The 17,500-nt window shown below is 39.2% G+C and overlaps 1 protein-coding gene across 1 annotated transcript in view; it reads right to left on the bottom strand.

The window, feature by feature from the left end:
* Window positions 1–12,545, bottom strand: part of LOC138047180 (sodium- and chloride-dependent GABA transporter 1-like) — a 13,847-nt gene extending 1,302 nt beyond the window's left edge. Inside the window, exons 1-11 of the mRNA XM_068893921.1 lie at window positions 12,026–12,545; window positions 7,125–7,259; window positions 6,337–6,670; window positions 5,516–5,648; window positions 5,006–5,140; window positions 4,426–4,529; window positions 3,238–3,362; window positions 3,046–3,158; window positions 1,778–2,275; window positions 1,313–1,415; window positions 1–1,044 (exon numbers count right to left, since the gene is read on the bottom strand). The exon at window positions 1–1,044 is cut by the window's left edge and continues 1,302 nt beyond it. Of these exons, the coding sequence (XP_068750022.1) occupies window positions 1,320–1,415; window positions 1,778–2,275; window positions 3,046–3,158; window positions 3,238–3,362; window positions 4,426–4,529; window positions 5,006–5,140; window positions 5,516–5,648; window positions 6,337–6,670; window positions 7,125–7,259; window positions 12,026–12,281 (1,929 nt within the window). The 5' untranslated portion in view covers window positions 12,282–12,545 and the 3' untranslated portion in view covers window positions 1–1,044; window positions 1,313–1,319. The remainder of the gene's footprint in view (window positions 1,045–1,312; window positions 1,416–1,777; window positions 2,276–3,045; window positions 3,159–3,237; window positions 3,363–4,425; window positions 4,530–5,005; window positions 5,141–5,515; window positions 5,649–6,336; window positions 6,671–7,124; window positions 7,260–12,025) is intronic.
* Between the last annotated feature and the right edge of the window lie 4,955 nt (window positions 12,546–17,500).

Genomic DNA, 17,500 nt, shown 5'->3' with positions numbered 1-17,500 from the left:
AATACAAACAATTCAGCTATAAATAAAAATTTTTTTAATTAGTTCCAGTCCTTGGCTTCGTTCAGACTGGAACCCCCTCCCTCCTCAGAGTGATACATACAGATTTTACTCGTCTTAGAATCTAACAAAAAGCAAACTTGGAATCAAAGTGTGGGAAATTTGGGTTGCATTTAATTGACCCCATTGCGGAATAAGAATATGCCAGTGGTGTTTTGAAGCAACGAGGATAAATAAACAATTGTGAATCATCGTAAAAAAGAAGGATTTCTAACCTCTATTCCAATTATTCCTATTCCGGAATACGGTCAATCAAATGCACCCTTAGTTACTGTAGATTCCATGAAATCTATACATTTCAGGGATGTAGATACAATTTTTTATAGGCGGAAATGATGGGCCAGAGGCCCATTTAATCATGCCTGTTAAGCTAGGAATACGAGATTTGGCATTTACTATTTTGCATACATGAGGTGTAAATAGTACCAATGCAGTCGTTTGAACAAAAAGAAAAATGGAGTGTTTTCATTCATATAAGCTGTGGGCACAAAAAAATTACTGACATTATTTTGCAAACATTTGGGAGAGTAACTTCTTTCTCAGGCAGCTTCTGCCCTTTACAGCCGGAAAAATGACGCTCAGCCAGGTATTTTTACCGGCTATTATCTACATCCCTGCGTTTTGGTTGATCATGTGTTTTCCACGATAGTGCAACCCTGTGCCTGAAGAGTTTTCAAAGCTAACCCATAATCAGATAACTGGAGGCTCCACAGAGATATGTGTAGCACTGATCTTTGTTTGCATGCCCTCATTTATCTCCCTTTTGATTCAGAGACAGCATGATTATCAAAACTGATCTGTGTGAACTGGCCAGTGTTTTTGTTCTACCACTGCAAAGACAAGTTTATTGCCATACGTGGATACTTGCCAGCAAGAGCATCTTCATTTCTCCATTATGTCATCTTGTGTAACTTACATGTACCATGACTCATGTTCTTTAATTACAATTAGAGATCATCAAAACAACTTCACGTCAGTGTTTTATTTCTGGGGACAAAAAGTAAAGGAAAGCAAAGTTAATTGGGTGCCAGAAATCAAGTAATCAATGATTCTCCCACCAAAAACCAAGCATGGCTGAGGATGAAAACTAACCCAACAAGTCTACAGACTTCAGATTTATTCCTGTGGACACCATGTTCGAAAACCTTATCTGGAACATTTTAGAGTGAAGTACAAGTGCTAAAGAAACTACCTTATGGTCTGTGGCTGCACACTTGTAATAGCCATAAATACACAAAAAAACCAGCAGACTTACTTGTTATTTACACTTTGACAAGTTCAATTCGATGCTCAAGACCTTGCCTCTCCTCTATGTCTCTTTGGACAACAGGGTCAGGTTTCAAGCAAATATAAAGTCGCTAAAAATTAACAAAAAATAAAAACATGCTTTGAACATAATATTACAATGATGTTGTTACATAACCATTAAGTACATCTACCACATGCAATAAAGATTGACTGACATTGCAACATGACAGCCTTTTTTTGGCCTACTTACAGTGTAAGACCAAACAATCAGATAGGAAGACAACAACATACAACATGTTTTACTTTTGTATATGACATGTACATGTACATGATTTAGAGACTTTTCTTAGTGTCCTTGGCCAATCTCAGAAAGGGAAAAACTGGAACAAGCCAGTCACTTCCATTTAAATAACCACTCTAAAGGTTCAGGAACACTAACATTTCAGTAACATTTTATGGCTCTGACACTAACCTCCATGAATGTACCAGGAGTCCGGTACAGCTGCCAGATAGCAACTCCAGGGATGAAGAGCATGGAAGACAAAGCAATAACCCATCCAATGAATTCAGCCCATGGTGGATACTGGTAGGTGTCATATTTGACCCCAGACCACTGAGATATGCTAAACAAGAAGATGCCAGCCATAATGAGAGGGGCACAGAACCTCCAACAAAACCACCACCATAATCCAGGACGACGTCCGATCATTTTCTCAATATCAAGTGAAAATCTGTCAGTACCATAAATCCACGCCAAGGTCATAGTTTCAAAGAAGGCCAAAAACAGTAGAGAAACCCCTCCAGACTGGTAATCCAATAGGTTCAACACATATGCTCCACCCTGAGTGGTGCATGACAAGCCAAGGATGAAGCACAGAATACTTGCAACAAGGATGAAAAGTTCTTTGTGCTTTCTGAAAATGCGGTACTCATCCACAAGCCCTGTGATGACAGCTTCCATCATGCCAAACTATGAAGGAACAAAATTTACTATTTTGGTAAACTTAAGACACAATGAACCACTCCTTGGTTCTACTAAAGAAAAAAAATGAAAGTTCCACTTGACAGCACTTTCAGGAAGATCATTCCAAATTTTCATGCCTGTGCAGGGAACTGGGGCAAGTTTCAAATTTAAACCAATCGATAAATTGACACCATCACATTTAAGATAACATTGAGATTGGCCAGCTGTGCAAGTTTGATGCTTTTTGGTCGAACAGAGACCAAGTTACAGACTTTGAAACATAATTTAAAATCCATACAAACGTCTCTAACATTGAAGGTGGGTCCCCCAAAACCATATAAACTCTTAAATTTTGCATTTTTAAAGAATCATTGAATTGCCAAAGGCCATCCCCTATTGCCTTTTGGGCAGAAATTTCATGTCCACTGAAATTGTTGGTTATAGAATAGTCTTGAGCAGTTAGTGCTCAATTTACATGACCTACAACCTATAATGAATTTAATACTAATAAACCAGCAATTAATTTTTTGTTAAAAGTGACTATAATTATTGTAGTGTTTTCTGTTGCTCTTTTAGAGGGAAATACTTTGGAAAATGCTGCAAATGGCATTTCCAAGCTCATGGCCTTCAAAAATTTATGGGGGAGCATGCTCCCAAACCCATGAGAGGCTCATACATTTGGCACGTGATTCCACAGCCATCTAATTACCTTCCCCAGCCACCGACTTCAAAAGTTACTGAAAGGACTGAACTAAACAGAATTGAATTTATCCTACCTGACTGTCCAAGCCTAAGGTTAGCAGCATAAAAAAGAACAGAATTGCCCACAGCGGAGAAATTGGCATTTGCGCAATAGCCTCTGGGTACACAACAAAAGCCAGCCCAGGTCCTAACCAGAAGAAAGGCAAAAACAATACTTAAGGCATGATGCTAAACTTGAAGGAGGCCCTAAGTTGTTTCTAGTATACCTGAACTTGCCACTTTTGTTATGTCTTTATTCAGGACCTCTGCCATAAATCCCAAAGTGGAGAATATGACAAAGCCAGCAAAAATACTTGTTCCACAGTTGATTAGTGAAATCATCAAAGCATCTCTACAGAATACAAAAGCCAGAAATTAAATTAACATTTCATACTGGACATAGGGAAAAATTTAACTAAAACAGGGGAGGGCCAAGTTGCTCAAAAGGCGATCAATCCACGATCAAGTACCGACCTTGAGGAGCAAGGGTGGCACAGTCGGTTAGTGTGCTGCTTTGGTGCGTAAGGTCCCGAGTTCGATCCCCGGATCTTCACATGTTTCGACTTCTTTGCTTTCAGTGTAGCCTACGTGGCTTTAAATACCCTTAAAACGGAGCACTGAAGGAAAGAGGGGGATAAAATGAGTGCACCATCGGCTTCCTGGGAGAATACCCTCTAGAGAGTAAAGGAACTTCCAACGTTAAATAAGGTGTACCTTTACCTTTACCTAACCTACATGTACTGTAATGAGTTTCCAATAAACTAGGACTAGCTTAATCAGGATTTGAACAACTGGCAAAGGGTTCTGACCTTTAAGGGCGTGGACAAGTTTATAAATATGGTTTTTGACGGGTGAGGCTAAATCGCGTGGGTAGGTGGGTCATGTTTGTTTGAAGATAAAAAATATATATATTAGCTCCCTCAGTGCTCGGTCCAAATTTGTCTTAGGTCTTGTCTGTTTTAAGAAAATTTCCAGTCGTTGATAAAAAAAGGGTTAGAGTTAGGGTTAGGAACCCACCCACCCACGCAGATTAGACACTCTCGTTTTTGACTGGTCAACCAGTCCCCCAGTTGAAGAGTAAAATCGTCTGGCGTTAGACAGAGTAAAATCTGTTAGGTCTCACTCCCAGGGGTCAATGGGTCAGATTCCTTTCTTAATAGACTTAAACAAATTGATTGGAATACCTACAGTATTTTTTACAGCCACATTTATCCCCCCTCTCAGGGTTCCTGGTCTATTATATCATCCCTACCTTGAAGGAAAATTATCCTCTTGGAGCCAGTTCTGTGCATAAAGAATATTAAAAAACTTGGAAAAAAGGCTTCTGATTCTACTATGTACATCCAGAAATGTGCCTCTTGGTCTATATTGCAGTAATCATATAAAAAATTAACAAACAACAAAAGTCAACTCACTTGAACACATTGTTGTGGAACTTATTGTAACTTCCCATGGCAACAAGAGACCCAAAGCCAATTCCTAATGAATAGAATATCTGAGTGGCAGCTGCAACCCACACCTTGCAAAGACACAGAGCCATATTAGTAGCTATTTAAACAGTTTTTTTCTAGTCGATAGGCAACCTTCATTGACAGCTTTTATAGACAATGAAAAAAAAAAAACCTCAGCAAATTAGCACAAGTGTAGAATCCCAAATGACAAAGAGAGACTATGTGATTCAAATTTCAGTAATATTTTTGATAAGTTTACCCCAATTACCACACTTAAAACATAATAGCTTTCTTTTAGTTGTCACATGATCTTAGCGTTACATTTTGCGAAATGAGCGTAGATTTCATAGGGCTCACAGAAATTGAACCAGAAAGACCAACTAGTGCCAAAACTCATAACATACATCTCCAGTACCAGAGTGTTTCCCAAACTTGGCAATATATAATGGATAACAGTGCCGACTTTGTACAATAAACCTGAATACTCATGGAATGATATGTTACTGTTTCATTGAGTGTCATGGATCTGTCCAACTGCATGTACCTTTGGTTCCTTCAAGCGCACCCAATTAGGCTTCAAGTAATAGATGATACCCTCACTTGCATTTGGAAGAGTGACTCCACGGACAAACAGAATAAACAAAACAACATAAGGGAAGGTTGCTGTGAAGTACACAACCTAAATAAAAGGAGAAAACATTTTTAAAACTCCATACAACTTGTTGCTTCCAAAAAGTAATGTTATCAGAAAAAGAAACCAATCCAAGCTCTGTACCCACAGAGGTGAAACAAACATTATTTTTGTGTTTCTCTTTGGTGCTCTTGGCATTTAACTGGAATATTGAAGATTCTTCTAAGAATTTATCTCAAAAAATGATAATAACCATATTAAACCTTTGACGTCCAAACCGGCCAGACTTAGTATTTTACTCTTTCTAACGCCAGACAATTTTACTCGTCAATGGGGAACCCCTGGGAGTCAATTAAACAAAGCGGTTAACTTTTCGGTTGCACAGATATATTTTTTGCATAAATCAGAATTTCATATTATCACCTTTCCTGATGACTTGACGCCCTTCCACATGCAGAAATACACTCCAATCCATGCTGCTAACAGACAAAGGACTATTTCCCATCTGAAAACTCCAGTATCACCAATGCTGTCTGTTATGCGCAGAACATACCTCCTGAAAGAAGGTTGGGTTTCAGCTCATTTAAGGACAGTGCCCACTAATTCAAACATATTTTTGCACGGTTTACTGAATATGTGGGAAAAGCAGATCTTAACAAGTGTTATTGAAATCCAAAAAGAAAATTGGGGGTAACCACGCATTTTTCGAAGATGATTAATCAACAATATTTGTAAAAAGCTTTAAAATACAAAGCAATTTATGGCTACCCCAGAGCAGAGTACTAACTAAGATATACTTTCTCCGGTTAGTTTTAAACGGCACAAAAATATCCCTGTATTAGTAAACATCACCGATAGGAAACCCGAGTATCTCGAGATGCGCAGAACGTGTGCACAACAACAATAGTAGGCACCGTCCTTTAAGTCATTTCTGATTAAAGGATTACAGATGAAAAGCCTTTAGTTGCCTTATCATTGCTATTTTTATCAGCTATACAGCAGGGTTCCTATAACAGCTTGAAACCAATTATTACTGCAGGCTCATACTGAAAGCAAGATGGACATCCACGTAATATGTAGACCAAAACACTGGCAAATCCATGCCCTAGAGGAAAAAAAGGAGCTTTCTTTGGGAAGCGCCAAACATTGTAAGATGTTGAGAAAGATATTTAAAGTAAAACTCTATTTCTTGAAGGAAAAAAAGGCTAGGATTTGATGGCAATCTTATATCAAGAAATTCTTACTCCCAATACTCCAATGACGGTGAAGTATAATTCTTGGCTTCTGGACTTGTGCAATTGGATAGAGTTGCATTAACCAGGAAAGCCGTGCCATTGACAAGGGCACCAGTACCATTAGCAAATACACCAGTACTATTGGTTGGGAGCATTACTGGACATTTGGTTCTCTCCGGAATTGCACCTGCCAAGCATGTGTCGGTGTTCCACCAATTGCTGCAAGACTTCCAAGGCACATCTTTAGCCATTGACAAAAACAAGTAATAAAGGCACCAGGCAATGATGATGTTGTAGTAAATACACACTAAAAAGGAAACCATCATGCTTGCGAAGCCAACACCTTAGACAAAAAAAAAAACAATACACAAACTTAACATAAGATTACCATGACAAGAGTTGTACATGGCAGTGAAAGACAGCAACTTTGTATATTTTACTTAAACGGGTGCAGAAACTTGTTGTGACTACCAATGTGGGGGGTCATGTGATTAGTGACAGTGTTTTCGAGGGGGGAGTGGTTTTTTGTGTGTGTAAGTTCACAGTAGCTGCAACAGCTCAGTGAGTATTTTTTCCGTCAACGTTTTGCCTGTTTGTACCTTTGTAATCGTTGTGTTACCTTTCTGTTAGAAAACCGCCAAAGTGGAGTGTTTAAGAGAGTGCAAATGTCAGATTGTCACAACGGAATAAAGTTGTTGTGTTTAAAGTTGTCTGCCCGTCCAGTGTTTACTCGCCTGGCCATTGAATCGGTCATGGTTTGGTGGTGAGACTTTTTGAAAGGAATCCAAATTTAATACCTTGAAACAAAGGACAAACAGCTCCCCAGGTCCCAATTGGTCCAAGGCTGAAGTATTGTCCAACAGCAAGTTCCATGTAAAACATTGGCATTCCACACAAAATAAGCATAATTATGTAAGGAATCAGGAAAGCCCCTGCAAAATGAAAACAGCAGATTTTGCCTTCACTACCAATGACATGCATACAACAGTGTACAGTGTAGATACAGGGGCCTATAATGGCAGGTCAGCAAAGACCGCATACGCCAGCTTATTGCTGACCATTCCACATAACACAGAGACGTGTCTCCAGAGACAACCAATTCACAGTAAATGAGTGCGACACCACTGGATACGAAAACCCAAAAACACTTCATGGGAAGAAGCGAACATATACCACCGACAACTACAGTGCCGCAAACTCCAGGGGCTGAGGTACGATAATGAATCATGGAAACCAACAATACACACTTACATGTAAATCAAACTTAAACATGGAAGCTAAATCGTCACTGACCTAGAATGGTTTTCAAATTGTAATGGCCTACTATACTGTACATACAGTATCTAACACTCATACCCATAATCCCTCTCGCACAACACCAATCCTCCTGTCCATGCCAGTAAAATAACTGTTTCTGTTTATTACGCTTCAGTTTATTGTCAGAAATACTTTTTAAGTAAGAACTAAAATAATCACTTTATCTCAAGCTTAAAAGACATGATATTATAGCAAAGCACAGGGAGCAGAGGAGTCCAATTTGACCATTTTTCCAGGTAAATTTCACCATACAATTGCAGCGCGAATTGATCTTGTTGATTTAAATCATCGTACGTAAATCAAACTATACACAAACCATCATGTTACGGTTGAGTTCCTATCCGTGTCAATTTTCGTCACCCTCCGGCACGAAGTGTTGAGAGTACAAAAAGAGACAAAGGATGAAACTGACCACCGCATGACTAGTTTAATGTGGACCGGAGGACACCAGTGACAGAAATGTGTCATCAGTTCTAAGAGGATACACTGGAAGTGACATTAATCGTTACTACTTTAGCTGATCATCTGGTTTTGCACCAAGACTTGGAAACTTCGCATTAAGAAAAGCAGCATCAGCACCAGGATAATAGACAAAACTAAAAAATTTCAAAGTGGAAAACAACTCTCTCTTTAGGAGTTGGTAAGAATTTTCCAGATTTGTTGTAAACATTAAATATTTAAGACCTTAAATTGGTTTTCCCCATGAGCTTCCAAAACATGTTGGCCAATTGCCGAATTTTTGTGTTCAGCAATGCGTTGGTGAAGGTGTCGGGCTGCATACCCATATTATCTGCACAGATCACATTTAAAATAATAAAAAACACATTGCTGATTCACAACCGATGACCTGATTTCTTTGGGTTCATCTTGCCCCAATTTTTGCTCACTAAAGCCGCTTGTACTGTAGAACAAATCTTATGACTAAGATCGCGTAGTTGTTTTCGGGTCGGTAAACAGTCATTACTGTATGCGGCTTTCGTTTCGTGTGTAGGATTTGTATGTACTTTGATCACATACAGTGATTCAAATCCCACTGCAATTGTACGGTGAATTTAACTGGAAAAACGGTCAAATAGGACTCCTCTGCTCCCTGTGAGCAAAGCCAATGAAATCAAAATATTAGTTTTTGATGAGAGAAAACCAGATTGTTTACCATTTACAAGAGGAAACTGGTTGGTACTACAATGTAGGTTTGTTCAAATGGTAAGCAAAAACTCCTTAATGGGAAATTCAGTTGGGATCATCGTGTACCATACCCCTTATTCCAAAATGGCCACCATTTAAATATTCTTTTGTTTTTATTCAAATAAGCCCTTGATGACTCGTTCTTAAGCTTAAAATTCAAAAGAATATTTTATCTTGAACGAGGCAACAACGGCCAATTTGTATGTGCATAAATCAGCGGCCATTTTGGAATAAGGTGTATTTACACAATTTGTTCAAGTTTACTGGAGTTCGGAGGGAGGCAAAATCATTGGGGAATGCAAAATTTATTGGTAAACAATGATATTTTCCATTCGGAAATACACTGTACTGTTTGGGAATTTTGGACCACCTTGCAAGAAATTCCATTTTCTCCAGAAATTTTCAGTTTGGGAAGACCAAAATAGGCTTCCCATTAGATTTTACTTTCCAACCGAAATTTCCAGATTTTTTTGGGTAAAATGGTTAACAACCTCAGAGAACCCAAAGAAACACCTCATACAGGAGAGAACCAACAAACTCAACCCAAATTTGGTGTTGACTCTGTGAATCAAATCCAGGCCACGTTTATTTTGTCAACGGCGAGTGTTCTCACCAATACGCCAACTCGAACATAAAAAGAGATAAGGGTTGCTCTAGACAAAAAAAAAACCCAACAATGATCTACACTTCTTCACCTGTGCATAAGTCAAAAAATCAAAGTCACTTTACTTTTTGGAGTGCTCACCTCACACTGATAATAATTAGGAGTTCAGGGTTCTCAATAAGTTTTGGAGTAGACGGCTTAAATATAAAAGTAGGCGGCGGGAGAAGCGCTTTGTCATTGCTTATAGCAAGTTTATGACCGAAAAGTAGACGGCTCTAAATTTAAAGTAGCCGGTTTTTTAGCCGGCTGCCGGCACTTAATGAGAACCCTGGGAGTTTAAACCACGGCTACATGAGCGATTTTTGGCTTGCGCAAGTGATGCTATTTTTTCAAATTGTGTTGCATCGCCAGCGTGATGAAAATCACACGTGTACCCACCCTTGAACTGGCAACACGGCAGGTGAAAAAAATCACAAGAAAAAGGTCGCCAGAGTTGAAACTTCCGCTACAAAATCGCAGAGATACATGTAGTTGCCCGTGTAGCCACCCTGCAACTTTTTGTCCATGCTTGCAATGTGACTAATGAGCATTTAGCCAATGAAATTAAAAGAGGAATGTTTTTTTATAGTGCACAGGTCGCTTGAAGTATGTGATTTGCACGACCTTCAATTTGTCGCCAAAATTTGTAACAAGTGTAGCCACCCTCGCCCACAGGCGTTGCGACAAAATTTTGAAAAAAGTTGGATCCCCGGCTTGAGAAAAAAATTGCTTGTGTAGCTGCAGCTTTAACCTAGGGCAATGGCAATGGCAACATCAACAAAAATGTTACTTCAAAGCATAAATTAAAGCTATCATAAGTATTTTGATTATTTAATCTTGTTCATGTTGTTTAATACATAAATGTATGATAATATTATTAGCACAAACTGATTTCAAGTACAGATAGAGCATGAACATTTTTGGTGGATTTACATTGTCATCAGAACCTGACATTTTGTCATTTCATATTGCTGTTTTGTGGAGTATGTCAAAAAAAAGTTCTAAAATTTGTGTTGTACAAAAATGTATGTGCAGCACAACTTTCTTTCCTCTCTTCACCAATAATATTCTTGTTTTGTGACACTTCCATTGCCACAGCCATCCCTGTTGCACCAGGAAGTGATTTCTGACGAGGTGTCACACATACTTGAAATGTTTTTATCTTTCTATTTTTCGATAAATGATTCTGTATCCGCTGTAACCAATAACTATTTCTGCTTGGCCAGCACACCACTTATATTCTTAATACTCTTGACACTCACTTCAAATGAGCAGTTGACCTTGAAAATAGCTTTTACTTGACAAGAAATAATTAAACATTTTAGCAGTAAAATCTTTTTCTTTTAGTGAGGCTATGTAAAATGAATTACTGCATTTAAATCAATCTTAATTTTTTTTCTTTTTTGTTCCTTAACATTTTAACCATTTTTCATTTCTATAAAAACAGCTTTTGATATTTATCTGCTCAAATACAATTACAGAAAATATAGTTATCAGAGCTTTAATTGGTATAGTTTTGTGTAATTTCCATATCACCGTGTTCTGTCTGGAGATCACACTACAAGCAAGTAAAAAATCAAAGAATCTTATAATCTTGTACAACAGAATGTGTGACCAAAATATCTTAGATGCCAAATTTCCACAAAAATAGGTATTGCTCCATTTGAAACAGCTGTCATTTGATCCTTTCTAAGCCTTGTCAACAAGACAGTTGATGTTTTAACAATCACAGAGGCACTTTTGTTTGTTCAATTACGGTATGATATTAGCAATAATCAGTGCTCCTTACTTGAAAGGAAAACTTGCTTAGGGCTAGGTTTGGACTGCACAAATTTGCAAGTGCAAGTCTGCTGATATGTTATCTTTGGTGTAGCCTGAAAAAACTCTTAATGACAAGGAAGGAGAAACAAACCCTTCTTGAAAGCCAAAATGCAAAAAATACCCAATTATACATTGTACTAAAATGCAAAATAAAAAACCCCCAGGCAAACTTGTTCCATTTTTATCCCTTGACAAAGGAACTCTGTAGACCTTGTCATTAATTTTTATTGTGCAAATTCTAGCAAGCAAGCGGCTTTAGGCTTTGTTAAGTTTGTTTTTGACTTCTCTGGCTTTTCCGTGAAAACCACATGGAAAACAGTCAGAGACTAACTTATTCATTCCAAAGTATGATAAAAACCGGTGAGCAAAAAGCTATTCGCATCCGTGAAATACGACGAATGAGTTTTAGCATCTAGGCCGAGACTAGCGACTTGTTTCCGGTGCCGTTGGAACCCGGGAACTACTCATGCATAGCTAACGAAGTAAAATTACTGAATGTATTGTTTCACGGAATCCCTTTTTAGAACGGCGTGGCGTAAATATCAAGACCTATCTGGTTACTACAAAAGAGGAAACTGAATGATATGTTATCGTTTTTGTCGTTCGGTGATATTGGAAATATTTGGTTTCCTCGACCAGACACGATTTTTCAAAAGCCCCAAATCTATCAGGCGGAAATCACAATATAAGTTGAGAGTTAATTCAATCTTTCAAATACACGTTTTCACCTACCTCCACCGTTTGCGTAACACAAATAAGGAAAACGCCAAACATTCCCCAATCCAACAGCAAATCCGATACACGAAAGCAAGAAATCCGCTTTCTTTCCCCACTGTTCGCGTTCGTCGGTCACCTGGACGTCGCGTTCATCAGCAGCAGAGCTACCACTGCCGCCTGATTGACTAGTCTGTTCGCCATTTGCTTCCTTTGCTTTCTCGATCAATCTCTTTTCACTCGATTCCATTTCACTGAGCCCATCCTTGTCCATGGTTTGTTGTTTAAAAGCCGGTTTTTCGGCGTTCAAATGAGACGTGACTGGATCACTAGATATATCACAGATCAAATACGTGCATGCATGTGGTTACTTAAGTCCATGGAGAATGCGCGCCAAAAATGTTTTCACCACGCACTAGCCTCGATCTGGAGAGGACACCGTCAAGAAAGACACGAACTGTCCGTGGTCTCAAAATCTCTGTCTTCCTTTCTCGTGTTGAGTCACTCCAGTGAATTTTCTGAACCTCGCAATAAATTGAGGTAGCTTATAGCGTAATCTTCAAAAGAAAGTTTTAAGAGTAATTCCCACTTTTTTTCTGGGAAAGGCGGTATTTGCATTGTTGATCTTGGACGATTTTTGGCAGATTGGCTGAGGCAGAGCCGGGTACGGAAGGAAGATACAAAACAAAACGTATACCAAGGTCATCGTGCAGTCTGCTGAATATTGGTACACTGAGCATGAGGCGGTAGCAATGACCAGGGGATCTTCATAAATTAACTTATTACGATAAATTTAATTCGATATAGTTACACTGATCTCATGTTAAAATACGATATCTTTGGAGACAGAATTCGATTATTCTTTGATTGCCCACCACTTGTGATTTTGACCTTGAATGAACTTGTATTAAAATGCTATTTTCCTTTGTTCCCGAGTGCCATATGCTAAAAATTTCGCATAACTGGCAAAAACAGCAGAAATACATTTCAAGAGCGGTCAGTATAAAAGTTGGACTGTGGACTCGGGACTGCAGACCGGGTATGAAACACGGACTCAGTATAAATGGGGGACTGAAGGCTGAGGACTAATCAAAAAACGCGGACTGAGTACAACTGAACACTTTGAAAAAAACACAGGGTAACGAAATGGCGACAGGCTGACGACGTGAATTGAAGTCCGACATGGGAATGGTGGAAAATAATCAACCATAGCGCGGGCCATAGCGTTAAATTGTGATGTTATAAGACGCGGATTTTTTTTAGGCAACTCAAAACGACGATCAATAGCTCGAGGTTTTAGTTGAAATTGCGAAACGTTTTAATGTTGTATTTATCAGAGGCAAGACACGAAAGTAATTTATGGAATCCTTCGTGGGTCACCAGCTATATATGTTTAGAAATCGAGAAATTTGAATGATTTCAGTGGGAGATGCCATTGTGACATTTAGACAGGGGTCTATTTACCAATTCGCGAAATAAATGTTTTGCTGCGATTGATACAACTTTTTGTTCACCTCTGTGTCGCACGGGTCCGTCTGTAAAACGCACGACTGTTACAGTCCGTGTCGTGAATTATGCGTACACACTACCGCCTTCATCTTTAGCTTACTTTGAGTGTAAAGATTGCGTGACGAGCCAAACTGGACTTCCTGTGTGTTGAATTGGCTTGAATTACGACAACAACAGTCAGAGGACTTTAACCCTTTCAGCCCCGATAGTGCCAAATGGCACTTATAGATTTTACTCTGTCTAACGCCAGACGATTTTACTCGTCAATGGGGAACCCCTCGGGGCTTAAAGGGTTAAGCTAACAGCGTGCAAAAACTATGTCCCCGTTTAATATAGAAGATGGAAATGTGCGAAGAGTTAAAGTTAATGCTTAAAATGTTTCCGTTCTTCCCCATAACAATTTTTCCACTTTGAGACAAAATCTCTACTCTTTCAGTTTCTGTAGCCCACTCGATGTTGTTGTAACTGAGCATTTCCGTGTACGTGACAATATTTTGACACGGAACGAGAGGACTGAAGGCCTTTTTAAAACTCTGTATCTGATACTCAGTCCTTGCTTCATAACTAGTCCACAGCCCGCGTTTTGTACCTGGTCAGTCCTCGTCCGTGGTCCACTTCTTTAATATACTGACCGGTTTCAAGAGTGTTTATGCTGAGGAGAACGGCAACAACATGCTTCACCCGGCTAGATACACTTGCTGAATTCCCCTTTGTTCACGTCTGTGGACTTGCGGGAACACTGGCTATACACCCACAGAATTCCTTTTATCTTTCGACTGCGGGAACAATAGTCATACACTCGCAGAATACCACTTAGTTGACGACTGTGGCACTGCGGGAGCAATAGTTATACACTCGTTGAAGTCCACTTAGTTCAAGATTGCGGGACCAACAGATTTATGCCGCGTGAAAAAATGGCCGGGTATTCTAGAATCGCTTCCTTCACCCAATTTCCTTAAATTCTGACTAGAATTGCAGAGTTGTAATTTTTAGGGTAAACTTTTATAGCAATCAACCAGGAAATAATGCGGTACGATTCTCCCCAAATTTGAAAGTGCTTATTCGTCACCTTAAAAAACATCTTGGATTGGTCAAGCAGAGGTTAATAGTAGTTTCCTTGGGCGTTTTCCATTTACCAAGACTGTTCCGGAAATTCCGGTTGGGATGTAAATGGAACACACGTTTTTGGTTCGTTCCACCGGAAAATTTCCGGAATAAATGGAACTTCTGAAAAGGTAGTCCTGTTTTCCCGTTGGAAACTTTCCGATGGAAATGTGTGTTCCATTAACAACTTTTGAAAGGTCTTACCACTTTCAGGCTATTCACGGCCACATTTTAAAATTTTGGGGCGTAAAATCGCAATCACTGGGCGGCGAACGGACCTGAGTTAAATGGAACACGTTTTTCACCCGATGGAATGTTTTTGTAAATGGAAACGCCCCTTATCTTTTGTCATGGCAATTTCTTTGTTACGCTTTCTTTCGTTCGTTCGTTCGTGCACCGACGTTGGGAGCTGGTCATTTGTGGGTTCCAATGTTCCGGTGAGGAATGAATCAACAATGAAATGATATATGAAATAGATCATATATGAACTGCGGATATGAAATCAAGTGAAGCTATGATCCTCGCAGTTATGAACGCATTTATATTGTCTTTGAAAAGCCCTTCTTTGGGAAAGTCAATAAAGTATATATGTATATGTTCATTCATTCATTCATTCATTCATCCATCCATTCAGAAATCACTGATGATCCTTGCAATCCTGTTGGCTCTCAGCACTGCGGTTTATTTCCTATTCGCACTATTTTTGCTCTAAATCGCACCATTTCCCCAGCCAATGAGAAAGGAACACCAAAACAAAACAAGCAATCAGATTTCGAGGCTGGTTTAACCAATCAAATTGCAGGAAAATGAAAGACAGAGAAAACCATTGTGCCGCGAATTTTGCAACTTTTGCTCCCAACTGGATCAATAAAATATCGGCACTGACTAAAATCCTGTATTTTAGCGATGAAATAATTATTGTGTGATTTTTTAATGGATGTAATAAAGTGGTAATTGAACTTCGCGACGTGCAAGTTTAGTCTAAAATCAAGCGTGTGATTGCATTCCACTCAGTTTAATTACTCCTTCTGATCACCGTGACAATTTTTAAAACCTGAAAATAATCGGAGTCATGGGCGTCTCTTTCATCACCATGACATCTCTCTATTCACAGATTTATTTTCCTACAAATCAGCTGAAACAATGAAGTATTTGTTTGTCAGGTGAAAAAAATAAACTCGCAAATAACAAGTTTTACGCAGAAAGACAAGTCTCTCATAGAAAATTTGCGTGGAACATTGAACCGATCCCCGAGATTTGACTCTCAAGAAATAGGACATCATCGCGAGCTAACAGAATACTGGAGATTGCAAGACTTTGTCCTGGTGGACAGTACACGAGAAAAAATGACTTTTCGTTAATAGATCCTTACACACCAATAAGTCCCTCGATTTATAGATCTTGCTTTGTGCTAGATTATCTCCACTTGGACTCTTTGTCTAGTCAAGGTCGATCTCCCACGTGCACTGATTCAAAACAAAGCACACGGTGTTCTACCGGCTGTATATAGAAAATCTCGCTGAACAACGAGGTACCGCAGTGCTCTTTTATGGGCAACAACATGTTCCGCTTGAACGTCGGCAGCACTGGCGACAAAAACTAAATAACTTGCAAACTCCTTCACTGTTTTCAATGCCTAAGCCCGACAAAAAAAAAGGAAAAACGGGGAAGTTTGGGGGAGCGACAAAAATAGTAAAAGTGGCGACAATAGGGTGGGAGTGTTATTAACATTCTTTATTGCTTGGAGATCTAACCATGACAGTTAAATGCTTGTTTCTGACAATGGCCTCTAACGCTCGAGACGTAAGCAGATAAGTCCGTCATTCTTATGGTAGTAAAGTTATCATCAACATCAAATTGTTTGATAAATCCCATTTTTTTCCTTGTATCAAGTAGTAACACTGTTAGACTCAGTGATACAGATTCGACTCCCATTTTCGTGTACAAGAATCACCCCAGCTGTTCTCTCTCCTATATTGATCTGTAACTGAATGAAGCAGGTGCAAAACTCACATCGCAGGGTTTAAGAGTTCATCCAATTCGTTGCACCAGATTGAAATTCCTGTTTTCCTTTGAATAGTTAAATTGGTATCATGCAAAGACTTATAAAAGGAACAATAAGACGGAATGAACCCGAACAAGAATGAACGTCGCACTGCCGGGTGATCAGGTAAACAGCCCCTGACTTTCCTTGAATCGACACACTGTTACAAGCCAGAACACCTCCCGGACTGTACACGTAGGAGCAATGTGTACCAGGTTCGAATCTCGGACTACACGTTGCATGTAGTTTGGGTTGGTTGGTCATCTAATTTGCTCTGAAAGAAATGTATATTTGAAGTACGGGTTTTAGAGGAAAGAACTGAGTGACCCTCGCAAATGCGAGGATCACTCTGTTCTCTTGTCTAATCTGTTTATTGGCGGTAGGGTTTTAGGCTCTCATGAAAAACCAACATTTGATTCGATCAGATTTTTATTTAAAGTGATTTGCTTTGAAATTGGCATTGTGCTCAACCGTAAATAAGACAGGCTCGAAAATTCGCCTGTCTGGAGTCCGATCTTTGTCCCCCTCCCCACTATTTGGAGAGTGGAGCTTCCCCGAAAAGCGGCTTGTAATCGAGTCATAAATTGAAGAAAATAATTATTTATACCACGGTTTCTACTCAGTTAAGAACTTTCGAAAGACTTCCCAATAAACGATAAATCAACCCACTGAACGTGATAGGACCGGATTGGGTGAAGAAAAAAAAAAACAATAGTATACCGAGCTTCGGTAAGTTGACAAAGGAACATTCCGTGACACGAAATAAATTACTCACTGCGGAATTAAAAGGACAATACAGCACTAACAATGAAAGGCCGTTTTCAATGTTCGTCGCA

Source organism: Montipora capricornis, chromosome 4, assembly GCF_036669925.1.
Source record: "Montipora capricornis isolate CH-2021 chromosome 4, ASM3666992v2, whole genome shotgun sequence".
Classification (NCBI taxonomy): domain Eukaryota; kingdom Metazoa; phylum Cnidaria; class Anthozoa; order Scleractinia; family Acroporidae; genus Montipora; species Montipora capricornis.
The sequence above is the reverse complement of the archived record's forward strand: the minus strand, read 5'-3'. Positions and strand labels throughout refer to the sequence as shown.